The sequence below is a fragment of the Jaculus jaculus genome, chromosome 4 (assembly GCF_020740685.1).
Source record: "Jaculus jaculus isolate mJacJac1 chromosome 4, mJacJac1.mat.Y.cur, whole genome shotgun sequence".
In the NCBI taxonomy this organism is placed as follows: Eukaryota; Metazoa; Chordata; class Mammalia; order Rodentia; family Dipodidae; genus Jaculus; species Jaculus jaculus.
This window is the reverse complement of record NC_059105.1, coordinates 68,313,825-68,335,138: the sequence shown is the minus strand read 5'-3', so window position 1 is coordinate 68,335,138 and position 21,314 is coordinate 68,313,825. Positions and strand designations below refer to the sequence as shown.

General features: G+C 40.1%; 1 protein-coding gene across 1 annotated transcript in view; it reads left to right on the top strand.

Annotated features, from left to right (window-relative positions):
• The window catches only part of Gorasp2 (golgi reassembly stacking protein 2), a 48,445-nt gene that overhangs the window by 8,771 nt on the left and 18,360 nt on the right, over window positions 1-21,314 (top strand). The window contains exons 2-5 of the mRNA XM_004660358.2: window positions 7,260-7,340; window positions 9,558-9,761; window positions 11,875-11,961; window positions 12,552-12,682. Coding sequence (XP_004660415.2) covers window positions 7,260-7,340; window positions 9,558-9,761; window positions 11,875-11,961; window positions 12,552-12,682 — 503 coding nt within the window. The remainder of the gene's footprint in view (window positions 1-7,259; window positions 7,341-9,557; window positions 9,762-11,874; window positions 11,962-12,551; window positions 12,683-21,314) is intronic.

The window sequence follows — 21,314 nt, the reverse complement described above, 5'->3', positions numbered from 1 at the left end:
TTTCTACTGTGTGTGTGTGTGTGTGCACATGCATGCGCCCGTGTGTTTTAAGGCAGAGTTCACTCTAGCCCAGGCTGGCTTTCAACTCATGGTAATCTTCCTACCTCAACCTCTCAAGTGCTAGGGTTATAGCATGAGCCGCCATGCCCAGCTTCTGCTGTTTTTAAAGGCAAGGGAATTTTTACCTTCAATTGAGAGCTAGAGGAGATGAAGGTATTGTCATCCAAATGGACTTCATATATGTTTTATGAGAAAGCGTCTATGGTGTGGTAATAATAAGACAGTTGTAATCCACTTAGCCTTCTACATTCAGTAGCTTACTGGCTTTCTGCCTTTGTTGTTTTAAGATAGCTGGTATGCATACCTCAGCTGGAAGTACTTAGGAGAATGTCTGATCCTGGTTCTCCACACTCTTCTACTGTGCCATACTGCTCTTCCTATAGCAGAATTGGAAAAGAGAACAGAATTAATATAGAATAACCCAAACATTACAGAGTAATATAATTTTTTTTTTTTGTTTCTTTGAGGTAGGGTCTCCCTTTAGTCCAGGCTAGTCCTGGCATTCACTGTGTTTTCTCAGGCTGGCCTTGAACTCACAGCAGTCCTCCTGCCTCAGCCTCCCGAGTGCTGGGATTAAAGGCCTGTGCCACCATTCCTGGCAGAGAGAGAATGGGTATACCAGGGCCCCTAGCAACGAACTCCAAATGCATGTGCCAGTTTGTGCATCTGGCTTTACATGAGTACTGGGGAATTGAACTCAGGTCATTAGGCTTTGCAAGCAAGCGCCTTAACCACTTAGCCATCTCTCCAGCCCTAATTTTTTTTTAAAAAAGCTTTTTATTTGTTGAAATAGAAAGGCAGAAAGAGAGAATGGGCGCGCCAGGGCCATCAGCTGCTGCAAACAAACTCCAGACGCATGCCCCACCTTGTACATCTGTCCTGTCCTAATTTGAATTCCCATTCTAGGGAAGAGATGGATGCTGAGATAGTAAATCCTAATGTTTACTTTATTGGATTGAGAAACACCTCTAGTGGTGTCCATGATGAGCTTCCAGAGATGGTTGCATACTTTGGCCTCGGACCTAATGAACGGATGAACCCCTTGAGAAGTTCATAGCATGACGGCATTACTGGGAGGTGGTGGAGATTGGAGTTCAGGTCTGCTTGGAGGAGGTGGTCAATGGAGGCATGTCTTTGGGATGATACCCTGTGCTGGCCTGTTCCTTTACTTCCTTGCTCTGCTGCTTGGCTGCTGTGATATGAACGTTCTGCCCTGCCCTGCCACTCCCTCCCCATGACGATGTCTGAAACTGAGCCAAAATACCTCCTTCCTCCTCTAGATTGTTCCCGTCAGACATTTTGCCACAGTGAAAAGTAATTAATACAGAGGCTTTAGTGGAAAGAAATTAGTAAAGAACAATGAAGACTAAGCATAATGGAGAAAAATCAGGCTAAATATGGTAAAATGTACCTAAGATGAAGAGCCATTGTTCCTTTGTATTTCCCCCACGACCCTGTCACTTTATACCCTTTACATAAGCACATTGGAAGTGTTCTGAAGCAGTCATTTTTTTGCTTATCATTCTTTCTGTCAGGAGCTTGGGGACAGACAGTTGATTCTGTAAAGTAAGTGTAGATAATCTGAAAGTGGTTCTGAAGTACTCATGTGAAGAAGAAGGAGCATCAGAGCAGGGGGTTGGTTTGGTTTGATTTTTCTTGCCTTTATATTGACTACTCTGAGTCCTTTTTGACTTGGTTGCAAGTTCTCAAACTTGCATATAGGTGAAGTGGATAGTCTCTTAGGTTACAGTAATGTCATTTCCACTTTTTAGACAGAGGGAGACATAAAATCCATTTTTTATGGAGGAGGGGGAATGCATGTTGCATAGCGTGTTTATGGAGGCCAGAGACATCATCAAAATATCTGTCCTCACCTTATTTGAGACACAGTCACTCTTGTTTCACTGCTGTATGGGACAGTCTGGCCGGCTGCCAATTTTCACATTCTCCTTGCTCACCTCCCAGTGCCATAGACGTGTTGGGATCACAGGTACTTGTACCGCTTTGTTCCCCTGTTAACTCGGGGCTGGGAGAGAGGATTACTTATTTGTATTAGAATTCAAACTAAGCCAGGGAATCCTTTCTCTGTTTTACCATTTCATTTGCTACAAACATTGATTTCCTGTTTTGTTTCTGATTGGGCAGGCTTGCAAGCAAGCCATGTCCCCAACCCCAGAATTCAGCCTTTAAAAACATACAGTTTAGTGGGGTTTTTGTTGTTGTTGTTGTTTTTAGTTTATTCACAGTACATCCAACATCACCATCTAATCCCAGAGCTCATATTTTATATCTCCAGGAAGAAACCCTATCCACTAGTTAGATACTCATGGTTCCTCTACCCAAACCCCAGCAGCCACTAATCTGCTTTCTGTCTGTGTGGCTGTCTGTTCTGGAATTTTCTAATTAGATTCTGTGATGTGTGTCCATTTTTAAAAATTTTTATTTATTTATTAGAGACAGAGAGGAGGAAGGGACATAGAGAGTGAATGGGCCCACCAGGGCCTCTAGCCATTGCAAATGAACTCCAGACACATGCACCACCTTGTGCATCTGGCTTATGTGGGACCTGGAGAATCAAACCTAGGTCCTTAGGTTTCACAGGCAAATGTCTTAACCACTAAGCCATATCTCCAGCCCCTTAGGTGTTTTTTTTTTTTTTTTTTTTTTGGTTTGTTTTTTAGAGGGAGCAAGAGAGAGAGAATTGGTGTACCAGGGCCTCAGCCACTGCATTCATACTCTAGACACTTGTGCCACCTAGTGGGCACATGTGAGCATATGCTTGTCTCACCTTTTGTGTGTGGCTTACATAGTATCTGGAGAGAGATTGAACAGGGGCCCTTAGGCTTTGCAGGCAAATGCCTTAACTGCTGAGCCACCTTTCCAGCCTGTGTGCCCGTTTTGACTGTCTTCTGTTACTTAGTGTTGTGCTTTTAAGGTTTCTCCATGGCACAGCATGTATTAACACAGTGCTTCATTCTTTTTTATGGATATACCATATTTTATTTATGCATCCAGCAGTTGAGGGACATTTGGGTTGTTTCTACTTTTTAAGTACCTTGAGTAATGCTGTCAGGAAATGTGTTCAGGTTTTTGTGTGGGCATGTATTTTCATTCCTTATATTAGGAACAGAATTGTTAGGCATATGATAACTGGTATTCAATATTTTGGGGATCTGCCATACTATTTTCCACAGTGGTTGCCACCTTTCCCGTTCTCAGCAGTAGTATGTGAGTACTTTTTGCCTACACTTGAGACTGTCTCTTATTTAGCCATTCTAGTGGATGAGCAGTGGCATCTCAGTGTTTTTATTACGTTTTCATTGAGATTTGCAATCACTAAAGGCTTGCTCTAGATATACATCCCTTGCTGAAAATATAGTTATCTGACTGGATTGCTTGTCTGCTTTTGAAAAGCAACATGCTCTTAGATTTAGTTGTATGGTAATGCCACTGGTCAGGTTTTTTTGATTAATGATTGTTGTTTTGGAGTGGTTTTTTGTTTTGTTTTGTGCACATTTAGGAAGTCTTTGCATTCTTGATGGTCTCATATATTCCCCTGTGCTTTGCTCTACAAACTATTGTTTTCCCTGTTTTTATTTTTAATTTTATTTTAAAAGTTTATTTGAGAGAGAAAGAGGGACAGAGAGAGGCTGAGCCAGGGCTTCTGGCCACTGCGAACGAACTCCAGACACATGCTCCACCTTGCACATCTGGCTTGGGTGGGTCCTGGGGGATTGAACCTGGGTCCTTTGGATTTGCAAGCAAGCACTTTAGCCACTAAGCCATCCCTCCAGCTCTTGTTTTCCTTTTTAATTTTTAAGAAAATACTTAAGAGAGAGAAAGAGGCAGATAAAGAGAGAGAATGGGTACACCAGAGCCTGTAGCCAGTGCAAATGAACTCCAGATGCATGCTGCACCTTGTGCATCTGGCTTTCATGGGTACTGGGGAATGGAACCTGGGTCCTTAAGCTTCATAGGCAAGTGCCTTCACTGCTAAGCCTCCAGGCCTATTGTTATCCTTTAACCTTCAGATCTTCTATCTATCTGCAACTGATTTTTTTGAGAGGCATCATTTCAAACATGATTGTTTTTTCCTTCCTAGCTAACACTTTACAAGTATATATATGTACATACATACATACATATATTTATATATATGTATATATATAAAGAATAACATATGTTTAATATATGGTTGAAGAAATAACTAGTATCCAAATTCTGATTGTTGTAAAGACTTGCCCCCAGCTTGTAATAGCTGATGGAGGATGAACTTGAAATTTGGAGGACTCCTTTTTGTAGGCTGGAAGTTTAGTGAACGTTTCATAATTTTAATTCACTGAATACAATAGACAACATTATTCCTTGCTTGCAGATTGGGAAACTGAGCCCTATAGACTTTGGTAAATAAACTTTCCCACACTCATACAGCTAATACGTGGGCAAAACCATGGCTTAAAACTAAAACTAGGGATGAAGAGATGGCTTAGCAGTGAAGGCACTTGCCTGCAAAACTGCAGTTCGATTTCCCCAGGACCCACGTAAGTCAGATGTACAAGGTGGTGCATGTCTCTGAAGTTCATTTGCAGTTGCTGGAGGCTCTGGCGTGCTGATTCATTCATTCATTCATTTTTTCTTTCTTTCTCTCCCTCCTTCTCTCTCAAGTAAATTATGTATATATAAACTATTATCTTTTTACTATACTAAAAAATTATAAAACCTTAAATGTTTCTGAATTTTCAAATTTAATTTATTCATCTTAAATTACTATAGTGCCTGGTCCAGTAATACAAATGTTAGATGGTCTGTGGGGTCAAGTATATGTTGACTTTTTAAACTTAAGGTAGATTGAAGGAAGCAGAAGGTAAATGAGCAAGGGGCTGCACAGTGTTGAAGTTGTAAACTGATGCCGGGGAGATTGGGTGCCCGAGAGGCTCTTGTCAGTAGGTAGTGTTGCAAGAGAAACTTACCAGTGTAGACTTCAGTTGCTGTGTTGTAGGTCTTACTGTCCAGGCTATGAAAAATAGGAAAATTCCTCTTAAGTGCATTTGTCAAAGAGCATATTTTCCAGGGCTCCCTCTGCTGGTGTTCTGGCAATAATTAAGATACTTACTTGCCATAATTTGTGCTAGGTACTAATAATGTAAGTAAATTTGGAGAAGAAATTAATTTCAAGGTCCATTAAAAACAGAGAGGAAATCGATATTTGTAGCAAATGAAATGGAAAAATAGAGATAGGGAAAGGATTGTTTAAGTTTGTTTAGTTTGGAATTCAAACGAAGCTCTTGAATCCTTTTTGAGTTACAGGAAAGACTTCTGATGATACTGGAAAATTCTCTGAGGGTGGCCTGACAGCAATTGGTGTGTAGGGCTGATTTTGTAACTTGAGTATGTTACAGAAGTACTATCATTATCCTTTTACAACTAAAATGTAAACCTTTTTTTAGGGAATAAGTCCAAAATTGCTAAGCCAACTACTAGGGCTTTAGATCAGATACTACCAGTGGGCATTTAGAAGCATTCATATGTAGAAAGATGGAGGTATAATATGAGCCCTGCTGAATAAGAAACTCCTCTGAGAGGTTCCCAAGGCTCTGGAATTGATTAATCCCCCCTTTTCTTTCCTTTTCCTTTTCCTTTTGTGGTAGTGTGTATGGTGCATGTGTGTGCACAGGTGTCAACGTGCCATAGCATGCATATTGGCAGTAAAAGAACAACCTTAGATGTTGGTCCTCAGCTTCTACCTTGTCTGAGGCAGAGTCTCATTGTTCACTGCTACATTTGCCAGGCTGGCTGGTCCACAAGCTTTGGAGGATTCTCCTACCTCCACTTCCAATCTTACCGAAGGTGTACTGGGATTACAGATGCGTGTGCTATTGCATGTGGTTTTGCATGGGTTCTGGGATCCAAACTCAGGCGTATGAGGCTTATGCAACAAGGACTTGATCCCACTGAGCCCTCTCAAGCTGAGCCCAGCTTGGTTTAGCCCTTTTTCCATACCTGAGGTGTTTTCACTTTGAATTATTAGCCATTTAATGGCCAGGGGATTCATACCTAGTGTATTTGAATGACTTGACTTCATTTGGGGGTGGTATGTGGTCTTGCTTCTGTGTAGCCCACACTGACCTTAAACTAACACTTTCCTTGCTTCAGCCTCAAATGCTAAGATGAAAAGTATGTGTCAGGATGCTCTGGGCAGCCACCACTTACTTTCAGAGTTGCCATATAAGGAGAAATCTGATGCTATCCTGGGTTCTAGACGTTTTATTTGATAACACATAAAATGAGAAATAACTTCCATTTGAGAAGAGTAAGCACAAAAAATGTTTTTATTGGGACTAAGACCATTAAACAATAAATGTCTTTGATATTCAACTTATTTGTAAGAAGAGCTTAATCCCAAATTTGAAGGATAATGTACATAAAGCAAGACCAGATGGTTCTAATAACTTCAAGCAGAATAGAAATCCTGAATACCATTATGAAAATATTTTGGAAAAGCAGATGCAAAGTGGATTGTATTGACTTTTTGGCTTTTATTGGTCGTAGAAAACTTGGTATTTAATTTTAACCCATTTCTTCCACCTTGAGCGTGGATCTGTTCAGTCTTGTGACTAGGCGTGCCCACCTTCCCCCGCTTGCTGCTCAACACACCACTGTCGCCAGTGCTCCTTTGTTACTGCTGAGCGGCGCCTGCTAGTAGCGCGTGAACTTGTCACTCGGCTGCAGTGGTTGCTTGCTGTGTCATCTGATTGCTTTGAGGACCCCCACACCCCAAAGAAGAAAGTGGTGTGGAAATAGATCCATAGAGGGAAAGCCTGGTATTGAAGATAAGCTTTAAGAGTGTGTATAGAATTTAGGATGAGGGACAGAGATTTCCTGGGAGAGATGAAGACTAATGAGAGAATTAGCATGTACCTATACTTCATTATCAATGAAATTAATTTTTGTTGTTGTTGTTTTTCAAGGTAGGGTCTCTATTCCAAGCTGACCTTGAATTCACTAGATAGTCTCAGGGTGGCTTCAAACTCACAGCAATCCTCCTCCTCCTGCCTCCCAAGTGTTGGAATTAAAGGTGTGTACCACCACACCTGAAATTAATTAATTAATTTTTTTTTTTACTATAAAGGAATAAGTATTGAAATTCAGCTTGCAATTTTAAGTAGGGTTGCCTTACTTATTTTAATTTATTTTTACAGGTACAAGAAAATTCTCCAGGACATAGAGCTGGATTGGAGCCTTTCTTTGACTTCATTGTATCTATTAATGGTTCAAGATTAGTAAGTTTAGCTTTTTGTAATTTTCTATATAGAACTTTATACTTTTTTCAAAGTAGAATTTTTCAGATTACCTGGGATGGCTATGTATCAATTACAGACATTGTCTAGAATGTGACACTCCTTTTTAGAAATAATCGTGTGTTGTGGGTGAGGTAAAAGTGCTTACCCCAGTAGTGCTTGGCTGGAAAGCCTAAAGACTCAGGTTTGACTCCCCAGAAGCCAGGTAAGCCAGACGCACAATGTCACGCATGCACACAAGGTAGCACATGCATCTGGAGTTCGATTGCAGTGGCTAGAGGCCCTATTGGGCCAATTCATTCTCTCTTTCTCATAAAAAAAGATAAAAAGAGAAAAAAAGCCAGATGTGACCTATAACCCAAGTTAAAGGGAGTAGAGACCAGAGTGTCCCTAGGGCTCACTGTTCAGCCAGTCTGACCAAAGGAGCAGCCCTACACTCAGTGAGAGACTCCATCTCAAGGAAAGTGAAAGAGCAGTAGAGGAGGACACCCGGTGCTCCACCCCTGCCTCTACATGTGGTTTTATGGGGTATGGGCTTCCTCTAGGTTGACCTGGAAAGCACTATGTAGTCTCAGGATGGCTTTGAACTCATGGTGATCCTCCTACCTCTGCCTTCCAAGTGCTGAGATTAAAGGCATATGCCACCATGCCTGACTAAGATTGCTTTTTAAAGATATCAGAAATGTAGGCTATTGCCAAATGGATTGGAAATGTGTCATTTCTTTGTCAGTTTTCTTGGAGCTCAGTTTCATGATATATAATTTTATTAGTACTGAAGATGTTCTCCACAGAGAATAGAATTAAAACCACTTTTTCTAAAATGTTTTCAGTTTGCCCATAATAAAACTCTATAGGAAGGGAATTATATGATCTCAGCAAAGGAAGTCCTTTTTTCTCCCTGGGGGTAGGGTCTTACTCTAGCCCAGGCTGACCTGGAACTCACTCTAGTCCAAGGCTGGCCTTGAATTTATAGTGATCCTCCTACCTCAGCTTCCCAAGTACTGGGATTAGAGGAGTGCACTACCACATGCCCAGTGGAGGTTCTTTATAATAATGTCTAGTTGGTTGGCTTTTAAAAAATATAGTCTTAAGTTTTTGCCTATTGCTTGTCAACATGTATGACAGAATCACTTTTTATTCATTCATGTAATGGAATTTAACATGCTGTTTCCATTCTTCTAGTTCCTAATAATTAATAGAGCATATATTTAATAGAGTCAAAAATAACTTTAAGCTCAGCAAATATTTTAGAGTTTTAAAATCTAAGTTATTGGGCTGGAGAGATGCTTAGTGGTAAGGCATTTGCCTGCAAAGTCTAAGGACCCAGATTCAATTGTTAGGTCCCACATAAGCCAGATGTACAAGGTGGCACATGCTTCTAGAGTTTGTTTGCAGTGGCTAGAGGCCCTAGTGTGCCAATTCTCTTTCCTTCTCTCTCCCTCTCTCTCTGTCTCAAATAAAAATAAAATAAAAACAAGTCAATCTAACTTTGTTAGTAGTATGACTCTTATGGCATATTTTGTTTCTAATCACTAAAGTTCCTTGATGACTCAAATAATATTAGGTTGCAAATTCTATAGTTTGTAGTGAGCTATTAGAAAAGTACTTAGTTTGGGGCTGGAGAGATGGCTCAGTGGTTAAGTCACTTGCCTGCAAAGCCTAATGATTCTGGTTCAGTTCCCCAGTACCCATGTCAAGCCAGGTACATAAAGTGGCACAATGTATCTGGACTTCACTTGCAGTGGGTGGAGGCCCTCATTCATTTATATTCTTTCCCTCCTTACAAATAAATAAAAATATTTTTAAAAAGAAAAGGCACTCAGTTTGAAGTTGTTGTTCACATTAAGAGTTAGCCTTCATTTCCTAACATTATTATTATTATTATTATTATTTTTTTTTTTTTTTTTTTGGAGGTAGAATCTCACTCTAGTCCAGGCTGACCAGGAATTCACTTTGTCTTAGGTTGGTCTTGAACTCACAGTGATCCTCCTACCTCTGCCTCCTGAGTGCTAGGATTAAAGGCGTGCACCACCCCGCCCAGTTTATCTGACATTCTTTTACTTGGAGAGACATTTGGAATATTAATGAAACTTTTGCCTGTGCAGCTTTTATTTATATTGATTACTATTATAAGAACTTACATGAAGAATAGTTAACGTTAAATGTTTATTAAAAGCTGTGATTTCTGTGTGTTCATAGAATAAAGACAATGACACTCTTAAGGATCTACTGAAAGCCAATGTTGAAAAGCCCGTAAAAATGCTCATCTATAGCAGCAAAACCCTGGAGCTGCGAGAGACCTCAGTCACACCAAGCAACATGTGGGGCGGCCAAGGCCTGTTGGGAGTGAGCATCCGTTTCTGCAGCTTTGACGGGGCCAATGAAAACGTTTGGCATGTGCTGGTACGTGTTGATGGTGAACAGCTCCTTGAAGCACAAGTGCGGCATAAGCAGTATGGTGACCCCAGCACCTCCAGTTTGGGGAGATTCGAGGAGTGGTAGTATCATTAGGCCTATTTGGTGTTTAAAAATCAACATTCATTTCTTTTTAAGTGTGGATTTTCTTTATAACCAAAGGAAGAGAAGCCAAAGAGCCTTTTTTCTAATGATTTGCCCATTAGAAAGAGTTGTGCTAACAAGACAGCTACAGGAATATTTTAAGTATTAAATATTCTGTAATTCTTGTGTTTGGAAGTTTGAATACATGTATTTTTTATTTTCTTTATTAGTGGTTCTTAAATCATTACAATTAGGAGCTGTTAGGGACTAGGAAAATGGCTTAATAATAGTTGAGGGTATTTTCTTCCAAAGCCTGCCAGCCCTAGTTCAGTTCCCAAGCCACCCACATAAAAAGCTAGATGCAAAATGCGCAAGAGGGCTAGAGAGATGGCTCAGTGGTTAAGGTGCTCTTCCTGTTCAAGCATGAGGGCCAGAGGGGAACCTGAAACTGGCTGAGTTCAAAAATCCAGATCCTAAAGCAGCTTGAATGTGGCTATGCATCCCTGAAACCTTGCACACACGAGAAAGAAAGGAAAGGAAGAGAAAGGTAAAGGAAAGCCAGGTGTCCAGTGTGGCTCATGCAGAGGTAGGAGGATAGCTATGAGTTTGTGGTCAGCCTGAAACTACCTAGTGAATTCCAGGTCAGCCTGGGCTAGAACGAGACCCTACCTTGAAAAACCAAAAAGAAAATAAAGAAAAGAAAATGAAAACAAGTGCAAGCTTCTAGCTTTCTGGCACATCCATACACACATGTGCACACGCACACACTTTCATGCAAATAAATTTTTTTTTTAAAAGAAATTTTCTGGGCAGGATGGTAGCTCACACCTCTTATCCCAGAACTTGGGAGGATGAGGTAGAGGTGATCATCTTGAGTTTGAGGCCAGCCTGGGGTACAGAGTGAGTTCCAGGTAAGCCTGGGTAAGGGTAAAACCCTGTCTCAAAACAAATGAAAACAGGGCTGGAGATATGGCTTAATGGTTAAAGACATTTGTTTGCAAAGCCTGAGGGGCCAGATTCAATTCCCCAGTACCCACATAAGCCAGGTGCACAGAGTCGTACATGCATCTGGGAGGTCGTTTGCAGCAGCAAGAGGCCTTGGCACACCCATTCTCTTTCTCTATCTAATAAAGTAGATAAAAATATTTTTAAAAAAATTCAGAGATCACTGCAGTAGAGGTGGCAGAAAGAATGTAAGAGCCAAAGGAAGGGGAGGAGTGCTTTGCAATACTGTCTTCCAGACACAAAGTGGCCTTTGACATTCATGACCTTACAAGGGCTGGACTCTGCCTACACAAGACTGGCATAATGGGGAGAAAAAACAAAACAAAACCGATAACATCAAAATTGAAGAGAGACCAGTTGGAAAGAAGGAATTCAGTGGAGGGAGGGAGGGAGGATGGTAGGAGGGGATTATGGTCATGGTATGTTGTCTACATGTATGTAAGTTGTCAAGAACTTCTAATTTTTTTTGTTTATTTTTATTTATTTATTTGAGAAAGAGAGAGAAAGAGGCAGATAGAGAGAATGAGCATGCCAGGGCCTCCAGCCCCTGCAGATGAACTCCAGACGCGTGTGCCCCCTTGTGCATCTGGCTAATGTGGGTCCTGGGGAATCAAGCCTCAAACCAGGGTCCTTAGGCTTCACAGGCAATTGCTTAACCACTAAGCCATCTCTCCAGTCCAAGAACTTTTTTTTTTTTTTTTTTTTTTTTTTTTTTTTTAAATAGAGCTGGGAGATGGCTCACTAGTTAAAGTCACTTGTTTGCAAAGCCTACCGACCCTGGTTCATTTCCCAAGTACCCACATAAAGCCAGGTGTGCAAAGTGGCACATGCATCTAGAGTTTTTTGCAGCAGCAAGAGGCCCTAGTGTACCCATCTCTTTCTCCCTTTCTCTCTCTCATGTGTGCGCACACACAAATATGTAAAACTGTTTTAAAAACAGCCACTTATAAAGCTTGGAGAGTTGTATTAAATATGTTAAATTTGGGTGTTTTTTTTTTTTGTATCATCCTAGGAAGTAGAAACAAACTCTCCTGCAGCACTGGCAGGACTTCGACCTCACAGTGATTATATCATTGGAGCCGATACAGTTATGAATGAGGTAATTCTTAATTGTGACAATCACATAAGGTAACTTACTGTCCATTAGTAGTGAAAAGTATACATTTTCTCACTGATGTTTGAGTTCAAGATATTTACATGCTTTGCATTTAGAGTGCAATTGCAATCTTTACTGATCAGGATAGCTTATGACAGAGAGTGTTAAGTGGAACATCTGGGAGGTGTCTTCTTCAGTTTAACTGTAAGGAAAAGCATACTACATGGCAGTTCCGTTGCCCCAGTTCTCTGTATCATATACAGAAGCCTCTTACATACTTCAAAACTAAAGCAAATCCTCATTTTTCATCTATGACTTTAGTTATCTATTTATTATTTATTGCAGTGCTGGGAATAGTCACCCTTTTTCTTTTTAAAGGGCCAAGCTCAGTGTATTAGTCTGGTCATTAGCTAGTGGAAGTACACATTACTAAAACGATAAGAGAAAACCAAGGTGCCTGAGTACTCAGGTTTTAATAATGAGAGAGAAAGTAGAATACGTAGACCTGATGAGACCGATGGAAGCCAGGTTTGGAGACACACTATCTGGAAGAACAGTAGCTTAACAGTTTCTGCTTCTTGATGTTTCTGCAGTCTGAAGATCTATTCAGCCTGATTGAGACACATGAAGCAAAACCACTGAAGCTCTACGTATACAACACAGACACTGATAACTGTCGAGAAGTGATTATTACACCAAATTCTGCATGGGGTGGAGAGGGCAGGTAAGGCTATTTGTAGATGAAACTATAACTGCTTAAACTTACCAGCCAGATGTCTTGTAAGCATTCAGAGCTATTATTTTTTATTTATTTATTTTTTGAGGCAAGCCCAACAGACTGGCTTTTTTTTTTTTTTTTAAGTGAACGAGAGAGAGAGAGAGAGAGGTAATTGACACACCAGGGCATCCGTCTACTCTAGATGAACTCCAGGCATACGTGCCCTTGTACATGTGTTAACCTTGTGCGTCTGGCTGACGTGAGACCTGGCGAGTCAAACATAGGTTCTTAGGCTTTGCAGGCAAGCTCCTTACCTGCTAGGCTATCTCTCCAGCCTGAGTGTTTTAATTTTGAAATAAGTTACTGATTTATTATGTCACCTTGGGGAAAAAAAAAGAGTTGACCTGCATTATTGAAATATTGATTTTTTTCATGTTTCATTTATTTATTAGACAGAGGGAAAGAGAATGAGAATGGGCACACCAGGGCCTCTAGCCTACTGCAAACGAACTCTAGACGCATGCGCCACCTTATGTATCCTGCTTACAGTGGGTTCTGGGTAATTGAACCTGGGTTCTTAGGCTTCACAGGCAGGCACTTTAACCAGGCTTTCTCTCCAGCCCCCTATTTTTGTTTCTGTTTTTTTGTTGTTATCTTAAAGGAAACGTTTTCATTTTTTAATTAATTAGTTAATTAATTAATTTATTTATTGGGTTTTTTGAGGTAGAGAGTCTCACTTTAGCTCAGGCTGACCTGGAATTCATGATGTAGTCTCAGAGTGGCCTTGAACTCACAGCAATCCTCCTACCTCTGCCTCCCAAGTGCTGGAAACTTTTTTTATTTATTTATGAGAGATGGAGGGAGCACACACCAGGACCTCTTGCTACTGCAAACCAGCTTCAGACAACTGAGGTACTTTGTGCATCTTGTTTTGCATGGGTACTGGGGAACCTGGGCTGGCAAGCTTTGCAAGAAAACATGTTAACCATTGAACCACCTCCCCAGCCCAGTAATTCACTTTTTAAAAGCTCATATCTAGAAAATGTAATAGCTGTATCCTGTTACTGTTTTTACTGATCTAAGAGCTAACAGTCTTTCTTATTGGAGAAATTATTAAATATAAGTCATAATAGAGAAACCTAATTTGGAAACCTTCCAGATGTTTAGGTTCCAGAGTCTGCTAGGCAAAAGCATGGTTTCCTTGCTGCAGGCAGGGCTTCCATGAGGGCTTGTGTGCTCACAGTATTTTTTTTTTTTTTGTTTTTTTTGTTTTTTGAGTAAGAGAGAATGGGCACATCAGGGCCTCCAGCCACTGCAAACAAATTTCAGATGCATGTGCCACCTTGTGCATCTAGCTTATGTAGGCCCTGGGGAATCGAACCTAAGTCCATTGGCTTTGCAGGGAAGCGCCTTAACTGCTAAGCCATCTCCCAGTCCCTGCTCACAGTATTTTTACCTGTGCTACCTAAGGTTCCCCAGTTGAAGGTGTTTCGCCACCAGAATTCTAACCCGTTGTATTTTGAAAAGTAAGATATAGAGCAATCTTTTAAGAATCTGGCCTGCTAATTAAGTTATCATGGTCCAGGTTTATAAACACCCAGAAATTTGATCTTCTCAAGGCATTCAAAGCTGATCTACGTTGGGGACCATGAACATAGCTCAGTTGGTAGAGTGATTGCCTAGCATGCATGATCCCTTGGTTCAGTCCCTATCATCTCACCAAATGATGACAGTATGGTGCATTCAAGGTCAGCCTGGGCTACATGAGACGTTGTCTCAACAAACAAACAAAATTGATCCAGTTCAGGGAAACTGCTTCATCTAAACCAAATTTGCCCAGAAGCTTCTGTGCATACTTGGATGGTGAATTTTCTTTACACAATATAAATATAGCCCGGTGGAAGAATACTCAGTTCCGATGTGCACCAGAGTACGTGGTGAGCATAGCACCCAAGTGCAAGGAAGAGCTGCTGGGCACAGTGAGGTCCACAGAACGCTGCTTGTTCTTTCATTTATGGGTTGCATTAACCAGACGTTGCTACATTCTTGTTCCTGGAGCTCTTCTTTGCGAACTCCTGGCAATTCCTCCTTTTGTTTGGGAGACATTTTGCCTTTTGATGTGCTTTAATACTATTGGTTGACCAGTGCTTTAGACAGACCCTTACCAACCATGTCCCAGAATCTGCTGTGTCTGCCCATGTATTCTGAGTGTGTCTACCTGTTTGCTTCCCTGCCTCGGAAGCTGACCTTTTCATTAACACATGGCTTTAAGTTTGCCAAGGGTCTTGCTGTTGCCTCAAGTGCCTTCTGTATCATAACAGCATTTTGATTTAAAGCACTTCCTTAGTTGTGTGATACACACCTGGAATCCCAGCACTTGGATGGCATGTTCATAGCCAGCCTGCATAAGACCCTGCCACACAGAAATCAAATGAAATCTAACCTTGCGTTAAAATACAACTATATCTTTTTTTTCTCAATTTTTATTATCATTTTCCATGATTATAAAAAATATCCCATGGTAATACCCTCTCTCCCCCCACTTTCCCCTTTGAAATTCCATTCTCCATCATATCCCCTCCCCATCTCAATCAGTCTCTCTTTTATTTTAATGTCTTGATCTTTTCCTCCTCTTATGATGGTCTTGTGTAGGTAGTATCAGGCACTATGAGGTCATGGATATCCAGGCCATTTTATGTCTGGAGGGAGCACGTTGTAAGGAGTCCTACCCTTCATTTGGCTCTTACATTCTTTCCGCTACCTCGTCCGCATTAGACCCTGAGCCTTGGAAGATGTGGTCGAGATGTTACTCAGTACTCTAGTCACTTCTTTCCAGCACTCTGATACCTTTTGAGTCATCCCAAGGTCACTGCCATCTGAAAGAGAAGATTCTCTACCCAAAGTGAGAGTAGCATTAATATAAGGGTATAAATATCGAGAGAAGTGCTTACTGGGCAGTTTGATAAGCATAGTATATACATTTTTCCAGACATCAACAGATGTTGCACCCCAAAGGCTCATGACTACCCCTGTTTTAAGTTTTTAGTATCAGGGATGTATTCCCTCCCATGGAGCAGGCCTCCAGTCCAATTGGAGGGCAGTTGGTTTCCACCATGACAGACATGCCACTATTGCATGCTTTGGCTCATTTGGCCTGGCTGGCCAATTATAAGGCTTGCAGTATCCACTGTTGAGTATCTTCACTGGTGGTATCTTTCTTCCATTGAACTACATGTAGAATGGCTTCTTCCAGCTTTCTGTCAGCTGGTCTACATGGAGGAGGTTATCAGCTCAGTTCCAGCAGAATTTCTCAGTAGCCTTGCAGCCCAAGTATGTGGAATCTTCAGCAATAGGGTCTTAACCATCTATGTTTTGGGGGCATCAAGGACCTCACTGGCCAATAACTCACTGGAGGTATCCCATCCCTGGCACTGAAAATTTTCTAACAACGATCTATGGCTCCTGAGTGTTCCATTGTCCAAAACTGGAGGATTCCATATGATTTATTTGCATCCTCTTAGATTTTGATTAGCCCTCCCTCCACCTTTCCTTTACTCAGTCTCTTCCCCTGACCTCACTTTGGGCCTTTTCACCCCCATTAATCTATTCTTCTACTTACATATATACAATACCAACCTATTAAGTACCCTCCTCCCTTCCTTTCTCTTCCCTTTATATCTCTTTTTTAACGTACTGGCTTCTGCTACTGAGTTTTTTCCTTCTCACACAGAAGCCCAATCATCTGTAGCTAGGATCCACATATGAGGGAGAACATGCGACGCCTGGCTTTCTGGGCCTGGGTTACGTCACTTAGTATAATCCTTTCCAGATCCATCCACTTCCTGCAAATTTCATAACCTCATTTTTCTTTACCAGTGAGAACTCCATTGTATAAATGTGCCATGTCTTCATTATCCACTCATCAGTTGAGGGACATCTAGGCTGGTTCCATTTCCCAGCTATTATGAAGTGAGCAGCAGTAAACATGGTTGAGCACGTACTTCTAAGGTAATGAGATGAGTCCTTTGGATATATGCCTAGTAGTGCTATAGCTGGGCCATATGGTAGATCAATTTTTTTTTTTAATTTTATTTATTTATTTATTTGAGAGCAATAGACACAGAGAAAAAGATAGAGGGAAAGAGAGAGAATGGGCGCGCCAGGGCTTCCAGCCTCTGCAAACGAACTCTAGACGCGTGCGCCCCCTTGTGCATCTGGCTAACATGGGACCTGGGGAACCGAGCCTCGAACCGGGGTCCTTAGGCTTCACAGGCAAGCGCTTAACCGCTAAGCCATCTCTCCAGCCCTAGATCAATTTTTAGCTGTCTTAGGAGCCTCCACACTGGTTTCTACAATGGCTGGACCAGATTGCATTCCCACCAACAGTATAGAAGGGTTCCTCTTTTTCCACATCCCCAGCAGCATTTATGATCATTTGTTTTCATGATGGTAGCCAATCTGAGAGGAGTGAGATGGAATCTCAGTGTAGTTTTAATCTGAATTTCCTTGATGACTAGGGATGTAGAACATTTTTTTAGATGCTTATATGCCATCTGTATTTCTTCTTTTGAGAATTCTCTATTTAGCTCCATAGCCCATATTTTAATTAGCTTGCTTGATTTCTTATTATTTAACTTTTTGAGTTCTTTGTATATCCTAGATATTAATCCTCTATCAGATACATAGCTGGCAAAGATTTTTTTTTCCCATTCTGTAGGTTGCCTCTTTGCTTTATTCACAGTGTCCTTTGCAGTACAAAATCTTTGTACTGTGGTCCCAGTGGTTAATCTATGTTTTTATTGCCTGAGCAGTTGGGGTTTTATTCAGAAAGTCTTTGCCAAGACCAATATGTTGAAGGGCTTCCCCTATTTTTCCTCTGGCAATTTCAGAGTTTCAGGTCTGATGTTAAGGTCTTTAATCCATTTGGACTTAATTCTTGTGTATGGAGAGAGAGAAGAATCTATTTTCATCCTTCTACAGATACATAGCCAGTTTTCCCAGCACCATTTGCCAAAGAGGAAGTTTATTCCAAGGTACTTTATTTTCTTTGATGCAATTGTGAATGGGAGTGATTCTCTGATTTCATCTTCTGTGTGTTGTTAGCATATATGAATGCTACTGATTTCTATGTATTTATTTTGTATCCTGCTACATGGCTATAGGTGTTTATCAGCATTAACAATTTAGGGTCTTTTGTATATAGAGTCATGTCATCTGCAAATAATGATAACTTGATCTCTTCCTTTCCAATTTGTATCCCTTTTATGTGCATCTCTTGCCTTATTGCTATGGCTAAGACTTCCAGAACTATATTAAATAAAAGTGGGGACAGTGGACACCCTTGTCTTGTTCCTGATTTTAGTGGAAAAGCTTCCAGTTTTTCCCCATTTAGTAATATGTTGGCTGTAGGCTTGTCATAAATAGCCTTTATTATATTGAGATATGTTCCTTCTATTCCCAGTCTCTGTAGGACTTTTATCATGAAGGGATGGTGGATTTTGTCAAATGCTTTCTCTGCATCTAATGAGATGATCATGTGATTTTTGTCCTTCAACCCGTTTATGTAATGTATTACATTTATAGATTTGGGTATGTTGAACCATCCCTGCATCACTGGGATAAAGCCTACTTGGTCAGGGTGAATGATCTTTCTCATATATTCTTGTATTCTCTTTGCCAATATTTTGTTGATAATTTTTACATCTATGTTCATGAGGGAGATTGGTCTGTAATTTTTCTTTTTTTGCTCTATCTTTGCCTGGTTTTGTATCAGGGTGATGCTGGCTTCATAGAAAGAATTTGGTAGGATTCCTTCCTTTTCTATTTTATGGAAAAGCTTAAGAGGCAGTGGTGTTAGTTCTTCCCTGAAGGTCTGGTAAAATTCAGCAGTGAATCCAACTGGGACTGGACTTTTTGTAGTTGGGAGATTTTTATAACTGCTTTAATCTCCATGCTTGATATAGGTCTATTTAAGTGATTAATCTCATCTGGATTTAATTTAGGTAGGTCATATAAATCAAGGAAATCATCCATTTCTTTCAGATTTTCATACTATGTGAAGTATATGCTTTTATAGTATATCCCTATGATTTTTTGAATTTCTCTGGCATCGGTTGTGATATTACCTTTTTCATCTCTGATTTTATTAATCTGTGTCTCTTCTCTCTTTTGGTTAGATTTTGTAAGGGTTTATCAATCTTGTTTATCCTTTCAAAGAACCAACTCTTTTTTTCATTGATTCTTTGGATTTTTGTTTGTTTGTTTCTATTTCATTAATTTCTGCCCTAATCTTTATTATTTCTTCCTGTCTACTGACTTTTGGTTTGCCTTGTTCTTCTTTCCCCAAGGCTTTAAGGTGAAGCATTAGGTCCTTTACCTGTGACCTTTCTAATTTTTTAATACAGGAAATTTACCTCTTAGGACTGCCTTCATTGTGTCCCAGAGATTTTGATATGTTGTGTTCTGATTATCATTTGACTCTATAAATTTTTTAAAATTTCCTTCTTGATTTCTTCATTGACCCATTCATCATTTAGTAGTGTATTGTTTAGTTTCCATGATTTTGTGTATGCTCTATAGCCTTTCTTGCTATTGATTTGTAGTTTGATTCCATTGTAGTCAGATAGAATGCAAAGAATTATTTCAATTTTTCTGACTTTGTTAAGATTTGCTTTGTGTCCTAATATATGGTCTGTTTTAGAGAATGTTCCATGTGCTGCTGAAAAGAATGTATATTCTGCAGCATTTGGATGAAATGTCCTGTATATATCTGTTAGGTCCATTCCTTCTATGACCTCATTTAGTCCAGATGGCTCTCTGTTTATTTTTTCCCAGGTTGACCTGTCAGTTGATGAGAGTGGGGTGTTGAAGTCACCCACTACCACTGTGTTTGTTGTTATCTGTGATCTTAGTTCTAATAATGTCTATTTGATGAATTTTGGGGCCCCCATGTTAGATGCATATATGTTTAGGAATGTAATGTCCTCCTGTTGGAGGGTGTCTTTAATCAATATAAAGTGACCTTCCTTATCTTTCTTAACTAATGGTGGACTGACGTGTACCTTGTCCGAAATTAGGATAGCAACCCCTGCTTGTTTTCTAGGTCCATTTGCTTGAAACACCGTTTCCCAACCTTTTACCCCAAGATATTGTCCATCCTTTGTAGAAAGGTGGGTTTCTTGGAGGCAACAAATTGAAGGATCCTGCTTTGTAACCCCATCTGCGAACCTATGCCTTTTGGTTGGGGCATTGAGGCCATTGATATTAAGAGATATTATTGAAAGGTGTGTATTCATTTTTGCCATTTATTTGTAGTTCTTCCGGTTTTACCTTTGTTCTCTTGTATTAACTAGTATTTGAGTACTGTTTGTTTTTTCCTGGTTTTTTATATGTGTGTTTTTCTTTTTCTTCAGCATGGAGGATTCTTTCAAGTATTTTCTGCAAAGCTGGTTTTATCTTCCAATACTCCTTTAGCTTGCTTTTGTCATGGAATGTCCTTATTTCTCTGTCTATTTGAATTGATAGTTTTGCAGGATAAAGTAACCTTGGTTGACAGTTGTTTTCTTTCAGGATTTGGAATACATCACTTGTTGGGAGCTGTTTGGCAGTAAGACTTTAGCAAGACTTTAGCACTTTCATGTAAACAAGATTATGTGTATTCAGTGTTGATAGCCATTTGGCTGGCCTTAATTGTCTTTTGTACTGAGAAGTGATTGAAGTGCAAAAACTCTGTAACAGGAATGTTTTTTTGATAGAAACTTGTATGAGACTCATGGAACTTTTGTCATGGAAAAACTGTAAGAAGATATAAAAAGGAATGCTGTAAAATAAACCTTGCTTCAGTCCTTGCTTCAGCCCTGGACTGGAATCCTTGCTTTCATTCTCTCTCTTCTGTCTTTCTTTAATCCTCACTCCCCATCAGGCTCAAACTCTTTCAGCTGGCAGGCTCTGGCAATCACTCCATGCCCTTCTGGCTTTTAAAGTTTGTGTTGAGTAATCTGCTGTAATCCAGATAGGCTTGCCTTTGTAGGTAACGTGATTTTTCTCTCTGACTGCTTTCAATATTTGTTCTTTGGTGTGTGTGTTTGGTAGTTTGATTATAATATGGCGAGGAGAGGTTCTTTCCAGTTTTTGTCTGGCTGGTGTTCTAAAGGCTTCCTGTATCTGTATTGGCACCTCTTTCCCCATTTGGGGGAAGTTTTCTTCTGTGATTTTGTTGAAGACACCTACTATGCCTTTGGAGTGACATTCTTCTCCTTCTGCTATGCCCTGAATTCTTATGTTTGATTTTTTCATAGTGTCCCAAATATCTTGAAATTCCCACCCATACTTTTCTATTAGTTTGTCTTTCTCTTTGTTGGACTGCATTAGATCTGCCACCTGGTCTTCTAGTTTAGATATTCTGTCCTCTCCTTCATCCATTCTACTGGTGAGATTTTCCACAGATTTTTTTTATTTCATTAACTGTATTCTTCATTGCTAGTAATTCTGACTTGTTTTTCTTTATTATTTCTATTTCCTTATTTATATCTAGTATTGATCTCTTATTTCATTAAATTGGTGTCCTGTGTTTTCTTTGATTCCTTTGATTTCCTCTTTCATTCCTTTGATTTCTTCAAACATATTTGTAATCATTCTT